The sequence below is a fragment of the Falco punctatus genome (genome assembly GCF_963210335.1).
Source record: "Falco punctatus genome assembly, chromosome: 2".
Lineage (NCBI taxonomy): Eukaryota > Metazoa > Chordata > Aves > Falconiformes > Falconidae > Falco > Falco punctatus.
The window spans coordinates 90,319,046-90,335,312 of NC_137581.1; the positions used below are offsets into that span (position 1 = coordinate 90,319,046).

The window sequence follows — 16,267 nt, forward strand, 5'->3', positions numbered from 1 at the left end:
TAAATAGCATAATTCTGTGAAACAAAGGCAAAAGCATCATGGGTGTATTTACAGTAGGTTATTCTGTAAGGGAAATGTGTCACTATCAACACAAAATGCTTTTAAAACAGTTTTTCTAACTGGGGAAAAGATTTTTAACACCATCATCCTCAATTGTGGCAAAGAACATTAAGGCTGATGGGATTTTCATTTGGAAAACAAATCACAACTCAAGGAATCTTGTTCCATAGCTTATCCTCACCATTACAGATTTAAGTCCAACTTCTAGTCTTCTGCCTTTTGCTTCCATCTCACCCCAGTAGATTTTGCCATCTCTTCCCCACCTAGCCTGATGTTTCCTGTTCCCAACAAGCACTACGGATCATGGTCTGTAGAAAGTGTTTCCTTTCTTTTTATGCAGGTAAATGAAGCCTCCACCACCTTGGTTGGGTCTGCTTTCCTTTCCTTGTTTATTGGGTTACTCTCAGCAACCTCCTATTCCCCATCATCCTAGGGAGCAGCGATGCTCAAAACCACATACAGTCTTCTGGCAGCCGTGTAAGATGAGCCAGATCTAGGTGGAATACAAAATCTCACCCCTTCACTTCCAGCTTCCTCTTGAGTAGAAACCCCAAGACTACAGGTCTCACAAGCCTCCACAGGACAGTGCTGGCTGCTTGGGGCCATCTGACCATGCCCCCATCCTGCCATGTTCAAACTACCCTGAAAGTTGAGGAATAATGAATTCCATCAAGGACCCAAGTGCTATTTTCAAAACTGACTGAAAAGCCTAATTTTTACTTCAAGTGACTTTTTTACTCCCAGTATAAATCCCATAATCTTGTTTAGCCACAACATGTACAAGCTTAGGAAATTGGCCTTTTGGGATGGAGGACAGCAAGAAGAAGGTGGCTGACACTTTCAAATTTCATTAACTGTAAAAGCCATTTCCAAATTGTGAGTCTCCAAGGCAATCATTTTTTCACTTTATGAAAACCCTGAAACTTCCTCCTACCTTCTACCAACAGTTCAAAATTAGCTGAACTAAAATTTTCAGCCATCCTCTAAAAACAAGTATTCCCAGGAAAACTAACACAACGTCCTCTTTTCCTCTTCTTTACTACGGAGACATTTTATACAAATTTTATAGACTGTGCAAGATGTTCACATACTCAAATTTCTCAACTTCTTAAGAGTTTGCACAGATGCAAATATAGCCTGTTTATGCTCTAAGATTCATGCTGACCACTATAAGGTGCCCATACCTGCAGGCAGAACGTGTGAATTGAACTGCAGAAGGTTAAAACTCAAACTGAGCAGAGAACTTAGAAACTATTGATTTATTAATGCATAATGCACTAATGTCTAAAGAACATTTTCTGGTTTTTATTTTATTTTTATTCCTCAGTCCCACCATTTCATAAACCATTGTCAAAACTCTGAGATTTACGTTTTCAATGGATTGGTGTAAAAACCTGATGGTATGCTTAAATGATACTAGTTTATTAATAAGTATTCCTAGCCTCTGTAAGAATCACATGAAACTTTTGAGGCTACACTGGGAAATATGACATTAATACCAAGATCATACAGTAATACTAGAGAAGGTAAGCATAGTCCTTTGTGGTAAAAAATTGTAAAGAAAAATAATACTTTAGTCGTGGACAGCTTTAGCGGGAGTGTAAAATTTAAATGGGAATTTTCCTAGGCTCTTTACAAAGCCAGAAATAAAAAAAAAATGTTCTCTTCCATCTTCCAAAAAGACAGAAACCAGGAATTCTAGTTGTCCCTAAAGACATTACATAAAGTTAAAAATATAACTGTTATACTGTAAAAGTTTGTGCATGTACTTATAGCTTGATAACAAAAAAAAAAGAAAATGTCTTGAAAATAAAATTTGTTTTCTTATTTAACAGTGGAAAAGAAATGGCTGGGTGCATTCTAGCAGGGAGGAAAGAAACAGAATAATTCTCAGAAGAATCAGCCTCAAGCTTTTAATAGATTAAGTATGATTTTCATATTGGATTTCAAGTGTTCACATTAGTACAGTAAAATTACCACTTTAATGCCAAATGTAGAGGCTATTAAAATACTGTTATGTGAATTCTAAAACAGATTTTGCTATTTTTACTACAGGAAGATACTCTCTAATTCTCTGGATCTCATATTCACCAGTTCTCAAGTACTCTGTAATGACAGACATGCACGCATCGGAAATGCCGGATTAGCTGCAAGGGGCCCATTGCCCAGCCCAGCCGGGTCTGCACCAGGAGTCCCCCCGCCTCCGCAAGCCATCCCGCCTCACTCAAAAGCTAACTTTCATTTAACCTGGAACTAGGTGCACAATGATCCCTGTAACCTTATTCTCATTAATTTTGCTGGGTAAAGCAATCAGGGTAATCTTCCTCCCCGTTCCTACCCTGTGGCTAAGCCTTGCAGTGTCACTCCCCGATCTGTCTATCTCTGAATTTACAACCAGGAGAAATCTCCCAAGTGAAGTCTCCTTCCCTTTACCTCCTCCTTGATGCCTGTAAATCTTCACATGAGTAAATCAACATTTCAAAAACTGGCTGAAAGGTGGTTTTAAATCGAAGTTTTTTGGCAGCCTTTCCTTACTCTCTAACCGTGATAACAACTCAAATGCTTTTAAACAAATCAGTGGTGATATTTTTTATACCAAAAGGCCAAAGTTCATCCCTCTGGAAACCAGACGAGAAGAAATAGCAGCTCTTATTTTGTGTTAGCAGTACTCAAAATGTGGAGCCAGAAAGTGACCATCTTACTTTAAATGCAACCTTTTTCTCCGTGTAAATACAGCAAGATCTTGCAGAGAACTTGTTTCACAATTTGTCCATTAACTCATGCTATTTAATAGCACTCCACTACATACAATGATGTGGGAATATTAACTATCATCAACAAGATCCAAAACTCACAAATTTGGGTCAAAAAAGGAGACAAATAATCTTTATCTTCTAGCTTTTGAACCACAATTTTGAAAACAAACCTAGAAACCTATTTTTTAATTATTAATGAGAACTGAGATCCTTGCAAAATTCCTTGATTACAGGGCTTTTTTTTTAAGAAAGTACTATGTTACCGCATTTGTTTTGTGAGAACTGGCAATGCTCGATACTGAAAAATAACAGAAGATCTTACAAATAAAACTCACATGGTTAGTAAAAACTCTGAGCACTAAGCACCTTCGGGGGACTGATGAAATCCCAACTGACAAAAAGATGATCCTCCAGTTCCCCACCTATCTCCAGGTAACATCTTCCTTGGCTATTTAAATGTTTAATAGAACATTAAAAAAAAAAAAAAAAAAAAAAAAAAAAGAACAGATGAGAGACAGGGCACAATCTTTTCCTTCTAGAAGTTCAGCTCCCAGAAGTGAGTGACATTAGCCACCTCTGATAGCGCAAGCCAAGCCCAGAGGGAGCAGCCACCAGAGCGGCTGTTGATGGGGGAGGCTGCACTATGTGGGGTTCTCCTGAGGCTGCCCTGCGCCCAGAAACAGTCCCAGGCTAATGGCCCCGATGGTGGAAGAGAATAAACCTATTAAAATCCACAGGCATAACAGTGGGAGGAAACGCCTCCCAGACTGCTGGAGGACAGTCTCAGAAGTTGGAATGATTTGGAGGGATGAAATCCCTTGCCAAGTTTCATATAGCAATATGGTAAATGCTATGGTAACAGACACAGAGCTTGGCAAACACCAGGTTAGTCTGCAAGGCACTTTTTTTTTTGTCTACTCAGGCTGTTAGTTTTACAAAATGTCATATTTGTTTGTTAGTTGGTTAGTTTTAGCCCAATTAATTAGGCATTTTAAATCACCTGAGGTCTTTATAAACATGAGCTACTTAATGTGGGTATGTGAGGTGTGCGGGAATAATCAGCTCAACTGTGACTAGAAAAGTAACCATTAAGCAGAAAAGCATCTGCGATACTGTACAGCAGAAACTGAAATATGAAGTAAAATATGGTTGCAAACCAGATATTTTTCACGGTACAGTGCACAAAACACCCCAAAACCTTCCTGGTCTCAGCCAGGTGCGCTACACCCAGCTTGGATGCTGCCATCCCAGAAGAGGTGGGAGGCAGCTGGAAAACCCAGGGAAGCTCAGCAAGAGGGGTCAGAAACCTAGAAAATGCTGTCTCTGAGAAAAAAATAAATCAACCTTTGTAACAACCTTTCAGCTTGAAAAAAGAGCTGCTGTAATGGAGCAGTTTTGTTTTCTGTGCCATAATGGAAAGGAAATGCTAGGCTTAAATTGCAGATGGAACAATTCAATATCCATTAGGAAAGAAAAAAAATAATAATCCTTTCCAATACAGCAAAGAGGAAAAGCACTGTCCAGAGGGAATGAGGAATGCCCACTGCTGGGGGTGTTTAAGGACAGATTTGGTAGGTATAGCAGCTCCAGATTTAGAGGCCAAAGGTATACAGTCTAACCTTTGACTTCACTTTCAGCTCACTGCCCCCAAGACGTGTGCAGCACACTCACAGCTTCACCATAGCCTTCCGAGGGGTCAGGATTTCAGCCTATATATATATCTGCTGCGCTCCTGCAGTGGAAAGGTTTAGGAAACAAGCAGGGAGATTAAGATGCCAAAACATAAGCATCTAGTGCCATTTTAGCTGTCAAAGAGCATCCAAGGAAGCTGCATAGGGCTGGCAGGTTGGACACACAACCTACATGAGATCTGTGACCCTCTGGAGCAGCAGCTAGTGGCTAAGAGAGGAAAGTCAGGCTGGGATGGTAGGAAAATTCACAAAAAATTGCCCTGCTACATTTATTTCATAGGCCTCCATGACAGTCTTCATCTCAAAGCCAAGAACTCAGAGGAGTTATTTTTAAAAAATAGACTAAGCCAAACAAAACTGCTTCGTAACAACTTTGCCTTTTCCAGAGTCTCCTGTCCAAAAATTTTAGCAGGATGATGACGGTGTGCACTGAGGGCTTTGATTATCTCATGCTGCTTCCCACAACAAACAGTAATTAAACAAGAATGCATGTTTACATGGTGACACTATATAAGTTCAGCATGGTAGCAGTTTAATAAAACTACATCCCTCCTATGACCTTCCAGGCACTACTGACTCAGATTCCTCCCCGCATATGTTTTAACAGTTGCCTTGAATGAACCTGAGCACCACAGACAGCAGATGGTACCACCTGAAGATGTAATAAATCCAATCTGAAAAGATTTTAGTCCTCCTCTATTCTGCCAGTCCTACTGGTATTGTGTCATATTCTTGATTTAATTATAATTGATTATAGAAAGGGTTTTCATTTTTTTCAGCCTTGGGAAAAAAATTAAAAATTTTAAAATTACACATTTCAAAAGAACATTCTTATACAAACGATAGCTGACTAACTTTTTTTCATTGTAGATGTCTGTTTCCCTTGTATTTAGAAGCTTTCAGATTAGGCTAAGTGCCTGCTGCATCTCAAAGAGGAACAACCCCAGTTCTGCAAAATTCCATGAAAAGTGGCTTCCTCATGTATTGTGCAGTGGTCAAATCTAAGAGTGTCTTTAAAACAATTTTCAGTACATTTCAGTGAGAAGATTTATGTACATGATTAAAAAAATGTATATTTTTCATGGTTTAAATCAAAATGATTGTGAGTATAAATTTTGGGACAGGTAAACCCTCTTTTTAATGGAAAACTACATGTTAATTCTCTAAAAGAAGGTCTGATTTTCCTTTCATACATTAAGTAATTTCAAAAAAAGCTACATATCCTTGTTTAAGATGGGACTGTATTATACTTCAGAATGAAAGCCCATTTGAAATTGAGGGGGTGGAATCTGCAAGCACAAAAAAAGGCTTTTTTGTATTGCTGTTGAGATGTATCAGGCCAACAAAGGGGGAAGCAGCTGCATATCCGTCAGTACGGCAAACCGAGGGCCCTAGGGGCCTTGGACTGTCTTCCCTGTATCACCTGTGAGGTGGTCTGCCACTTAGGAGTTGTCTTTTCCCAAGGACAGCATTGCTGCAGCCAGACTCAGACAGGGCAGCGGCAGGGACAGAGCTTGCTTACACCAAGAAATGCAAAAATTAAATGCAATCAGACTGGTTGTATAACACCCAGCCAAAGAATTAATGTGGAAAGTAGGAAAAAACCAGAAAGCTATTGCCCACATCTATAAACTAGCTAACCTGAAGGTGTCTCTGATAGCATGGCTCCCTTGACAGCCACCAGCTTACCAAGAGAATCGAGGAAATTTTGCAAGAAAGGTAATCTGTAAGAACAGTCATGTAAGAAATTCTCTTGAGCATTTCTTTTGCTTGTAAAAAGACCATTTAATCCATATATTTCAGGTAAAAGCAGATGACCTTTTTTGGCAACGACACCCAAAGCCATTAAAACCAAAATAGGAGTAAGGAACTCACTTCTCCTTCACATTTTTAGCAGCTTGGGCAATGGAAATCTACTAAAATTTAAAATATGGCAACAACAAATTTGTGGGTAAAATGCATTCATGTGTAAAAACACTAAAAGGCAAAAAATTAAACTCCTTTTATTTTTGTTGACAGCCCATATTGCTTTCTGAATTGCTGCTTAGTAAATGATTCAGTATTTGGCTTTCAAACACTCCAGGCATTTTTTCCCCTTTGAACTGAAATTTAAAATCAGAATACAGAGGTTTTTGTATCCCACTATTTTTATTTAGAATACAAACCCACTTCTACAATGAAGTTTCTTTTGCATATGAGAGTTGGTAAAGCTTCATTTTATAAATTTTAAATTTTTAATTAAAGAACTTGCTCAGAAAGAACCACACATATTCCCAGTACTTGTTTGTCCAAGTCAGTTTTCATATCAATGGTTTTTAATATAATAGTCTAAACCACATTTTTATACGTGCAGCTGAACATATACACATATATGAAAGCTAGAAGATAATTAAGCAACTCCGATTTGGGATGACAATTTTCCCAAATATGCAGCTGCTTCTGGAAGCATATAGAAATCCCTATTCAGATAAACATGTACCTTAAAATTTAACAAGGATAAAGAAGTTTAGCCTGACATATAACCTAGATCATCAGCAATGCTGTCTCCCACCCATTCATTTTCATATAATACAGTTCCCTAGGATCTCACTGGATCTTATGACAAATGAAGCACTAAATGGTTTCGTTAATAATAATAATGATAAAAAAAAAAAAAATAATAAGTAGTATTTGAAGACATGACATTCCACCAGACATTTTGAACATAAAGCATTTGCTTGGAAAAGCAGACCAGGTGATATGGCTGTCACTGTCTTGTTCTGCTTTTCCATGGTTCCTTCCTTCCTGAAACTGAGCCACTGATGAAAATTTCCTTGTAAATATATAAACTATCCATACCAAAGGTTAGCAGTTTACACTGTAAACTAACAGGCTTAATTTTCGAACATAACTGGGCAGTATTTTTAGGCAAGCTCATTAATCATTCTGAGTTAGCAACAAAGCTAGCACCTTGGAGGCAGTGGAAGGGAGGAGGCAGGCCTCCTCCTAGTAGAAAAAGCACGAAATGCCAATGGTCCTTAGCCCACAGGAGTGCAAATACCCAGTCAGGTGCCACAGGAAGGCTCAAAAGTGAATTAGGAATGAAAATTCAGATAACAAAAACAACGCTCAGAAAAAGCAGCCATTTCATTAGTCTAGTTCAGTGTCTGAGCATGCACGGGTTGTACTTCCCAGAAGGATGTTGAACAAAAAACATCCCAACCCTGACAAATGTTCTGGTTTGTACAGGACTGATAATGGATGTAGTAAGCTGGAATAACACCCTCTTTAGTGCCCCAGAGGGTGCTGCACTCATGCTGATCGCTAGCCTCATAAGGAATACTTTAAATGTGAAACATCACCTGTCATTCCTCACAGCTCTGCTTATTTAAGATACTACCAGGCATGCACACCCTTACTAACTTGAATAATACCAGAGGGGAAAATATGGTATCTTAATGGTCTCTTCCTTGTCTCTTGGTGCAGGTAAAACTAACTAGGTGGTTGGACGACAGGACACCAGTAATGGTATCCTCTCTAAAATGGAAGGAGGCTGGCAGAAAAGCAAAGCACACTATTCATTTCAGACACACATCCCCATCAACTGCAGCGTGCGCAATCCAGGCTTTACACATTATTCATCCTGACTCCCACATTTCACTGTTGCCTAAACCCTGCCAAAGTGAAAAGACACCCTATCCAAAAGGCAGAGAAGCAAAACCTAGAAGTGGTACACAGCAAACTACTTCGTAACACAGTGTTTAATTAGAAAACATTGATCTTTCTGAGAGATATCATTTGCGCTGCGTATTACAGGCCTCTCATTAAAAAGAGGTAACCCTCCCCGTACTTATATTTCAGAATTTGAAATGTCTGACCTTATTCAGAGTATATTTTTTACTAGCACAAACTCCTTCTTGAAGTCAAATGACACCTAGGATGTCCCATGTATATACCTTCTTGGCACAGTACGTGAAGCTTGCTGCTAGTCATGGGACTCCCTAAACCCATGCGTCCTATTTTGTGAAAGCACTGCCACCTTGAATTTAACTTCTGTGACTGGTAGGTGGGGTGGGAGAAACTGCCTTCAGTTTCTGTTATTATTCTCTTGACGGTTCTTAATTTTTTTACTGGGGAAAAAAGAAAGAAGTCTCATGTTTGGTACCTCAGCAAAAGCAGATATTGGATTTCTTTCAGAGACTAGCTCTCCGCGACATCAAGGGGAGCTCTCCTCAAATCCTTTGGAGGCACTGGACATCTCTCTGAGCTGCAAAATGCCAGCGCTAGCTCCTGCTCTGGCCTTTGGCAAGTGTCTTCAGCGGTTTAAGGCTAAAAGACAGGTTTCGGAGACTGAAGCATGAGGCTGCTGTGTTCCTCTGGGGCAGCGCTCACTAGACTGTGTGGGACTAAGCATGGGATGCCGAGAGATATTACAAACCTGAAGAAGAGCTTATGGTGATGCAACAAAATGCCAGGCACCACGTTGTGAATGCGCCCAGGCTTAGAAACATAGCAAAATCTTTTCAGGGTGACACAAGTCACACATGGAAGACGGTTGCATCTCATAAATGCTCTGTGAGGGAAAATCAGTGCAGCAAACAAATGGCCCCCACCCTTCAATTGCCCCCAAAGGACAGCCATTAATTTATTGATATCTATTTAAGACTTTGTAAAAGTTGTCCACCCTATATAAAAGATACTCCAAAATTACAACGATGCAGTAGCAACAAAAAAAATCCTAAACCACGTCAGTAGGAATCACAGTACTTAGAATGGAGGGAAAGGTCAGAAAACTTGCAGAAGCAAGAGAACAGAGAGGTGAGGAATGATGTAGAAGGAAATGAACAGTGGGAAGTGATTATTACCTGCTCCAAATACATCTTCAAACTCAAACATAGACACCAATGCTTTTCTACCCATATTCCTGAAGAAATCTTACAAAGCCTGCACAGTGAAAAGCTCACTTGCATGCTGTTGCAGGTCCCAAGTGTGCACTCCCTGGAAGGTGTGCCAATACTGCTCTGGCCAGCCCCACAGCACGTGGAGTCAGCAACAGATTTGCTACCGCAGCATTGTCTGGGTAGGTGACAGCACCAGAAATTCCCACGGGTGCTATTGTTCTTCAAAGACATTTTTAGTGAGTATAGAAAAAAAAAGTACAGTTTTTTTTGCAGCTAAGTTGGCAGGATTTACAGCCAGTTACACTGTAGAGAGCTAATACCTGCTTCTGTTAAATGCTGAACTCTTAATTATTCCTATTACTGTCCCACAAACCAAAGAAGTCTTTGAAAATGAAGGAACCACCATCAAAAATACTTTCCAATAATAAAACAAAAAATGAAGCAAGCTTCCCTGGGAGACAACCCAGAAACAGTCTCCCAAGAAGATTCTTGAAGTGTTCTTTGGCCTTAAGTGGTGAAATCTGTTAAAACAGAGGGCGCAGACACCAGTGGGGCCAGAGGGGCAGGGGGTGACAGTGCCATGACTGATGCACAGCTGCCTCCTTTTATTACGTCCCACTATCAGAAGACAAACCTGAAAAGGCCTAACTTGTCCTTTACAACTGAACCACAGAAACCCAACACACTGCGCCATCGCCATGGAGCTGCTCCCCACGCATGCCTGCCTCTGAACAACACAGCAAGAGGCATGTTTGGTGCCACAGGTCTGAATGTTGTTTGCCATTTTCACAGCCTCAGGAGCAAACGCACGGACAAACTCAAATATCCCACATGAGAATCCTCTTCGATTACAAAGCAAGAGACCATTACAGGACGGTGTCAATATGGAACATCTAAATGATTTACACAAAAGTCATTTCAATTAGGGAAATAGAACAATCCATTAAATATTAGCAGTATAATGTTAACGTGATATAATGAGACGGAGAGAAGCAACTGAACACACAACAAAGTTAGGTCCTAATGGATAAACACAGGAAAGGACAACCTGTATTTTCAGTTTATCATGATGTATCTAGGCATTACAGCAGAGCTGATACACAGAACTATTTGTAATGTCAGTAAAGTCTTGCAGCATCTATTTAAGGCATAAAGTAGTGATTAACAGAGAGCAGATGCTTAGTTGTTGCAAATCAGTGTAGTTTTAGTAGAAAGTCAATAGAACTACGTTAAATTATAGCAGCTGGAGACAGCATTTGAAAAAGCATGGAGCTCCTAAGTTGTGGTGTGGTTATTTGCAAAGAATTCTGCAAAAGAAGTTGGAAGAAACAGGACTACATTTTACTATTTGATTTAAACTCCAGAGGTTTCTAAAGTGGGGATGTAAAAACAAAAGGCTCAGAAAACAAACATTTGGCCATGACATTTGACTTGTACAGCAACAACTGAAAGTAGCTGCATTCCTTGTCCCGCACAAAAAGCAACAGGAATGATTAAGCTTTAAAACACATATATGCACACACAAGAACACACATAATCATCCAAGAGCTCAGAACTACATCAGGATCACAAATGTGTAAGGCAAATAAATACATTTAAAAGGTTCATCTGATACCACATCAGGGAAGGTTCAGGGTAAGGTTAAAACATTTCTGAAAGGGAGAGCATTCCCCTTCTCCAGCCAGTTGCAATGTTTCGTTTTCCCAGAGCAATGGAGGTGAGCAGAGCAATGATGTAGCACGCACAAGGGTACCCATTCTGTTAGCGGACTAAGAAAACCTCTCAGCTCAGAAACTGGATTTTACACTTAAGAACACCACTTGCATGAAATCCTCCTGCTTTTACTGGTAAGAGCACTGGAAGAAGCCAGCATTGCAAACACAACATTGCAGCTATAGCAACAAGCAATTAAACAAGCTTTTCAACAGACTAAACAGTATTTTCTTTCTGGTTTTATAACTTCATGGTCAATTCACCATGAACACTTTACTTGTCTGTCTGGTCATTAATGTCTCAAAAGCAATCTCCTGTTAATGTTTCAACCAAGAAAACCTCACTCCAAGAAAAAGAAAAGTATGCGTATACAGGGAGACCACTACAAAAATGAAACTTTTTTCTCCCTTTTTGGAAATCGGTATAGAAAGATGGAGCAGAGCCCAAGTTCTGGCCTATTAAATCAAGCACTAGCTCTTTATTAGTATGGTACGATATAAAATGTTACAACCAGGAACCCAAAAGCATTAAAACTGAGATTTAAAACACCTAACAACTTAGGCCCTGCAACAGTATCTCTGAGTAATGTCCAAACAGCACAGGAACTCCAGTGGAAAGTCTCCTTGATTCTTTTTGTTGACAGTGAGGAATTTTTTAAAAATTATTTTTATATTAATGTCAGTAAAAACACACGTGAAAACCAAAATTGAAGGCTAAAAAGAGGATAAAACATTCTGCATGGTTGATGAAATTTAACCCTGTTAATTAGACAGCTTCATTTCACAGTCAGTAAGAGCCTAATATTACCCTAATAAATGTATGTTTTTTTTGGAAAGTGTCATGCATGAACACAACTGAAATTGTGCCTTTTTTTTTTTTTTTTAACTTTTAGTGACATCAAGTTTAGTATCTGCAAAAGAAATCACTGTTTTCTCAAAGTCAAGAATTTGAGATGTTTAGAATCTATTGTCTAGAGCATAAGGGCAATGGAAAACTGTTGATCTCTCCCAAGTAGACTAAATAATGTACACATGAATTTTAATGCTCAACAGAAGTGCCCAACCTTAATGAATTAACTTAGGTAGGTAGGCAGCTAATTATCCCTTTCTTTGCTTTCCTAGCTCTTTACCATTTTTAAACTCCTTTCCTAGAGTGAAAAAATTGAATTTGAAGGAACCAGCTAGCACAGACTCTTTGAGAGCTTCAGGGGTCATCGTGCCTTCCTTGCCACTTCACGTAACTTAATTGCAGCATCAAGACACAATCCATGGATGCAGCCTTCATTGACTGACCCTAAAACTTGGGTATGAATCCAGCTTTGCTAGCAACACATGCTGGGAAGCTCCATAAAATGACAGTGAAGGACAGAGCATGAAACAGACACAGAAATGTGTTTACACATTCAGGAGGAGCAGGGACCTTCTCCAATCCCTGTTTATTTGGATTATTTTTGAAAAATAGCACTAATATTTATGGAGTTAATGTGCCATGTAAGACACAGTTACTCAGCATAATGATTTTTTTTTTAAGCCCTGCTGGTCACATAGTTTTTCTCCATTAATTTTTTTGTTTGTTTGAAATGTTTTTTTAACTTCTCTATATAAATCACAAGGTGAGGAACTGGGGAAAATACACTCTCATTTTCAACTTCTTATATTTTCTGGGCTGTCTTGTGACTGCCACCTTGATATTACACAATCACAGCCTGACCCTGCACTCCAGGATTTACTGAGTGTTTTTTACAACCCAGATTGGATTGGCTGGAAATTTTACTGAGTATGTCCTGAGACATACATGTGTCAGTGGGGGAGGATACTGTGCAAGTGGAAGCGTGAAGAAAGCATGGATGCAAAATCCATTTATAACTAAGAATAACTAGCAGTGGGTGATTGGTGACCAGCCTATGGGGAAGTGTCTGGTGATCATGAGAGGTCAGGCAGCACTCTGTTTTAAGCCTTATACATAAGGCAGATCAAAGAGGTGTGTGACAACGGGGACCTGGTAAAACATGGAGGGTGTTGAAAGACTGTTGGGTTTTTTTGATAGGAAAAAGGAAAAACAACCTCTGTGTTACACAAACAGGACTCTTGAAAAGCCACAGAAATATCCCATACTTACTTTTATCTTCCTGGTTTTCTTCTGCTGCTTTGCCTTCCTCTTCCTCTTCCTCTTCCTCCTCCACCTCCTTCTGCTGTGCTTCTTCGTGTTGATCAGCAGCACCAACTGAAAGGCTCTGGCAGCAGTGGTTGAAGCCGCTATCCCGAGGCAGAGTGAAACTTCGGGGCTTTCCCCCATTCCCATTCAGCACTTGCATCCGCTCACCCTCTACGAGGGGGAAGGGGCCGTAGTGGTCTTGCAGATGGCACTTCTGGGTGGGCAAGGTTGACTGCCGCCGGTGCTCGGGGGAGACCACGGCTGCCTCGGAGAACACAGAGTCCTCCAGTGGCAGCGTCTGCAGGTAGTGGAGTCCTGAACTCGTCAGTGGCGTCTCTATGAGGTCCTGCCAGGAGCGCCGCTGGCTTGCCGTCTTGCGCACTGGTGAGTCAGTGGCGCTCCCCGCCACCTCTGGGCGAAACTCCTCATGCGACGACTGTGACTGGGAGGTCTCTGTCGATGAGAGTCGGCTGTGTTTTGGCTCCACATAAGGGCTCGCGCAGCTCATCTACAATGTCAGCAATGGAGCAATCTTTAGATCAGTGTAGACTGAGACCTAACACTAGTAACAATCATGTAGTTGTCATTGTCACTGATGGCATCCAGTTCAGTAATGAAGGCACAAATTTACCTGATTAACCTGCCCTGATCCTAACCTTAAGGCATGCCCGTATCTACACATCACACCTGCAGGTCAAACACTGAAACTTATTCATAATAAGTACATTTATTATGTCCCCTAGTGTATAAAATAAGCCAACACAATTATTTGCAAAAAATGCTGCAGAACATGGCACTACAGAAGCCACAGAAGAGATATGCCCGGTCCACTAAAAATGCCTGTTGTCATCATATCTTGCTAAACATTTCTTCAGAATCGTGTTTGCAATGCTTCAGTGCAGTTCAAAGATCTATGATTTTGAAAGATAAGGTATTGCATTAAAATGAAACACCATCAACACTCTTTCCTTTGACTTTCCCAGTTTTTCATTGAAAATTTTTGCATTTAAAAAACCTGTATTTAAGGAAGATGCATTATTTAACACTGTCTGAGTATACAGACATGAAAATTAAAATTGGTAGCAAAGAATAAGTTAGAAGTCCATACTCTGGTTTTATACCAACAACTGCTTCAAGAAGAAAATAAAACCAAATTCCCTTTTGTTCTAACTTACAGAGAAACCTACTTTTTCACAACAACAGCACAACTGGTATCACTGTTTGTGATGTAAGACAGAACATTTCCATGTTGGCATTTCTCTGAAAATTCAAGTGTACTTTGTTACTGTAAAGCTTCACAGCTCATGGTAGGAGCCTTAGAGAAGAGTCTGCGTTGTTACTGAGGTAACAACATTTTGTCAGAGAAGTTGATAAGGGGGCAGTGAGGGATTGCATGGATGCACAGGGGTCCATCGTGCATGAAGAACAGGAAAAAAGATTTCTGTAACTTAATCTAGCTTGTACAGCAAGTGGGATTATAAATCCATATTCTCTGCAAATCGGTGGAAAAAGTTAGCAATGCATGTTACTTAACTTGCCTGAGGTCAAGCGCTGACTCAAAAAATATACTGGAGAGTGCCACAACGTGTGCATGTGCTGGTTTTAAGCAGGACAGTAGGTAAAAGTGACACTTCATATAGTCATTCTTGTAGACAGTTGCAGGTTACTTACTGAAGGAGGCCGTGGGTATGTGTCGTACGGGGGTGGTGGGCTGTCTTGTTTGGGTGTTGATGGAGTGTCAGCTTCCTCCTTATCACTCTCACTCCAGTAATCTGCAAGTTACATACAGATCAGATGAAAAACTACCAACACATTTTGATACTCTGTATATCAGCGACTTGCTTTCACAAAAGCAACGGGGAACTCCTTACTTGGTGTTACTGAGAGTTAAATACTAGTGAATGCCGGCTCTGTAAACTTTAGCTGCTGTAATTTAGAATTGTTTAAATCCAGAGAGGGAAAATTCAAAACACTTTGGGATATACTAAGTCTAATGCCCCACTGCAGAGATATTAAACATCAACCTGCAAATGAGCCACAAATTTAACTCTTGTACACACCTTATAAATACAACATGCATGAAGAATACTCCTAATGCAAGTATCAGATTTCCAGATATTTATACAGCCATAAAAATAACTATGATTGGACATACATTGGCTGGAAAATACTGAAAGTATTTGTTGAACAGAAAAGATGAAAAATTTAACTTGCTCAGTCTCATTGACTGCAAGTAACTGTAACAAATATAATTAACACCAACTGGCAAATCAAACAAGTAGGGGTTATCGCACACATGAATAATCAGTGCTATTTTGCTACCCATTTTCTCCATTGCATATCACCAGTTACCCAAGCTTTTCCATTCAATTTCTTATAACAAACAGCTGCATTTAAGATAAGACAGAAAAAATTTGTACCATATAGCTGCTTCACAGAAAAGCTGCCCTGTTACCCATGCAAGAACAAAAAGCTGATATGGTACTGAAAAATACTACAATGACATTTAAGCTTAGAGTGCCATAAGATGGATCAGAAAGTACAAAGGACGCAGATCTTGTGGGTTAAATTTAATAGGATGTGAGGTTTTGCTTTGTCAGGAAATCCAGTCTTGATCAAGCCCATTTCACATGTTCGGTAGCTTGGTCAAAGGGGAAAACACGTGGAAGAAAGTACCATACAGGTATTTATGTTTATTCTTGTGTAAATATTTTTGAAGCAGAACAGCATCTAACTGAACAGACACTGGACCTTAATATTCCTTACAAAAGAAAACTACTTAACTGTAGACTCAGCTCAAGATGGATAACTTCAATGGTTCTACACATTGTAAGGCTTATGCAAACATTTCAGTTGTCACTTTGTTTCTGATTTATTATCTTCTAGTATTTGGGAAAATCATTGCACAACTGGACTTTAGCTTGGACTATTCACAGACTAAGCATAGGCAATGTTCACTTCACCTGGTAAGTGTTCAATGAACCGCATGACTTGCATGACTTACTACTTTCTC

The 16,267-nt window shown here is 39.8% G+C and overlaps 1 protein-coding gene across 9 annotated transcripts in view; it reads right to left on the minus strand.

Moving 5' to 3' along the window:
- CNKSR2 (connector enhancer of kinase suppressor of Ras 2) overlaps positions 1 to 16,267 on the minus strand; it is a gene marked incomplete at its 3' end in the record, with an annotated part of 219,235 nt that overhangs the window by 27,444 nt on the left and 175,524 nt on the right. For all 9 annotated transcript variants that reach the window (XM_080377571.1, XM_080377569.1, XM_080377565.1 and 6 more), the window contains 2 exons: positions 14,926 to 15,026; positions 13,219 to 13,762 (listed from right to left, as the gene is read on the minus strand). In XM_080377571.1, the coding sequence (XP_080233697.1) occupies positions 13,219 to 13,762; positions 14,926 to 15,026 (645 nt within the window). The remainder of the gene's footprint in view (positions 1 to 13,218; positions 13,763 to 14,925; positions 15,027 to 16,267) is intronic.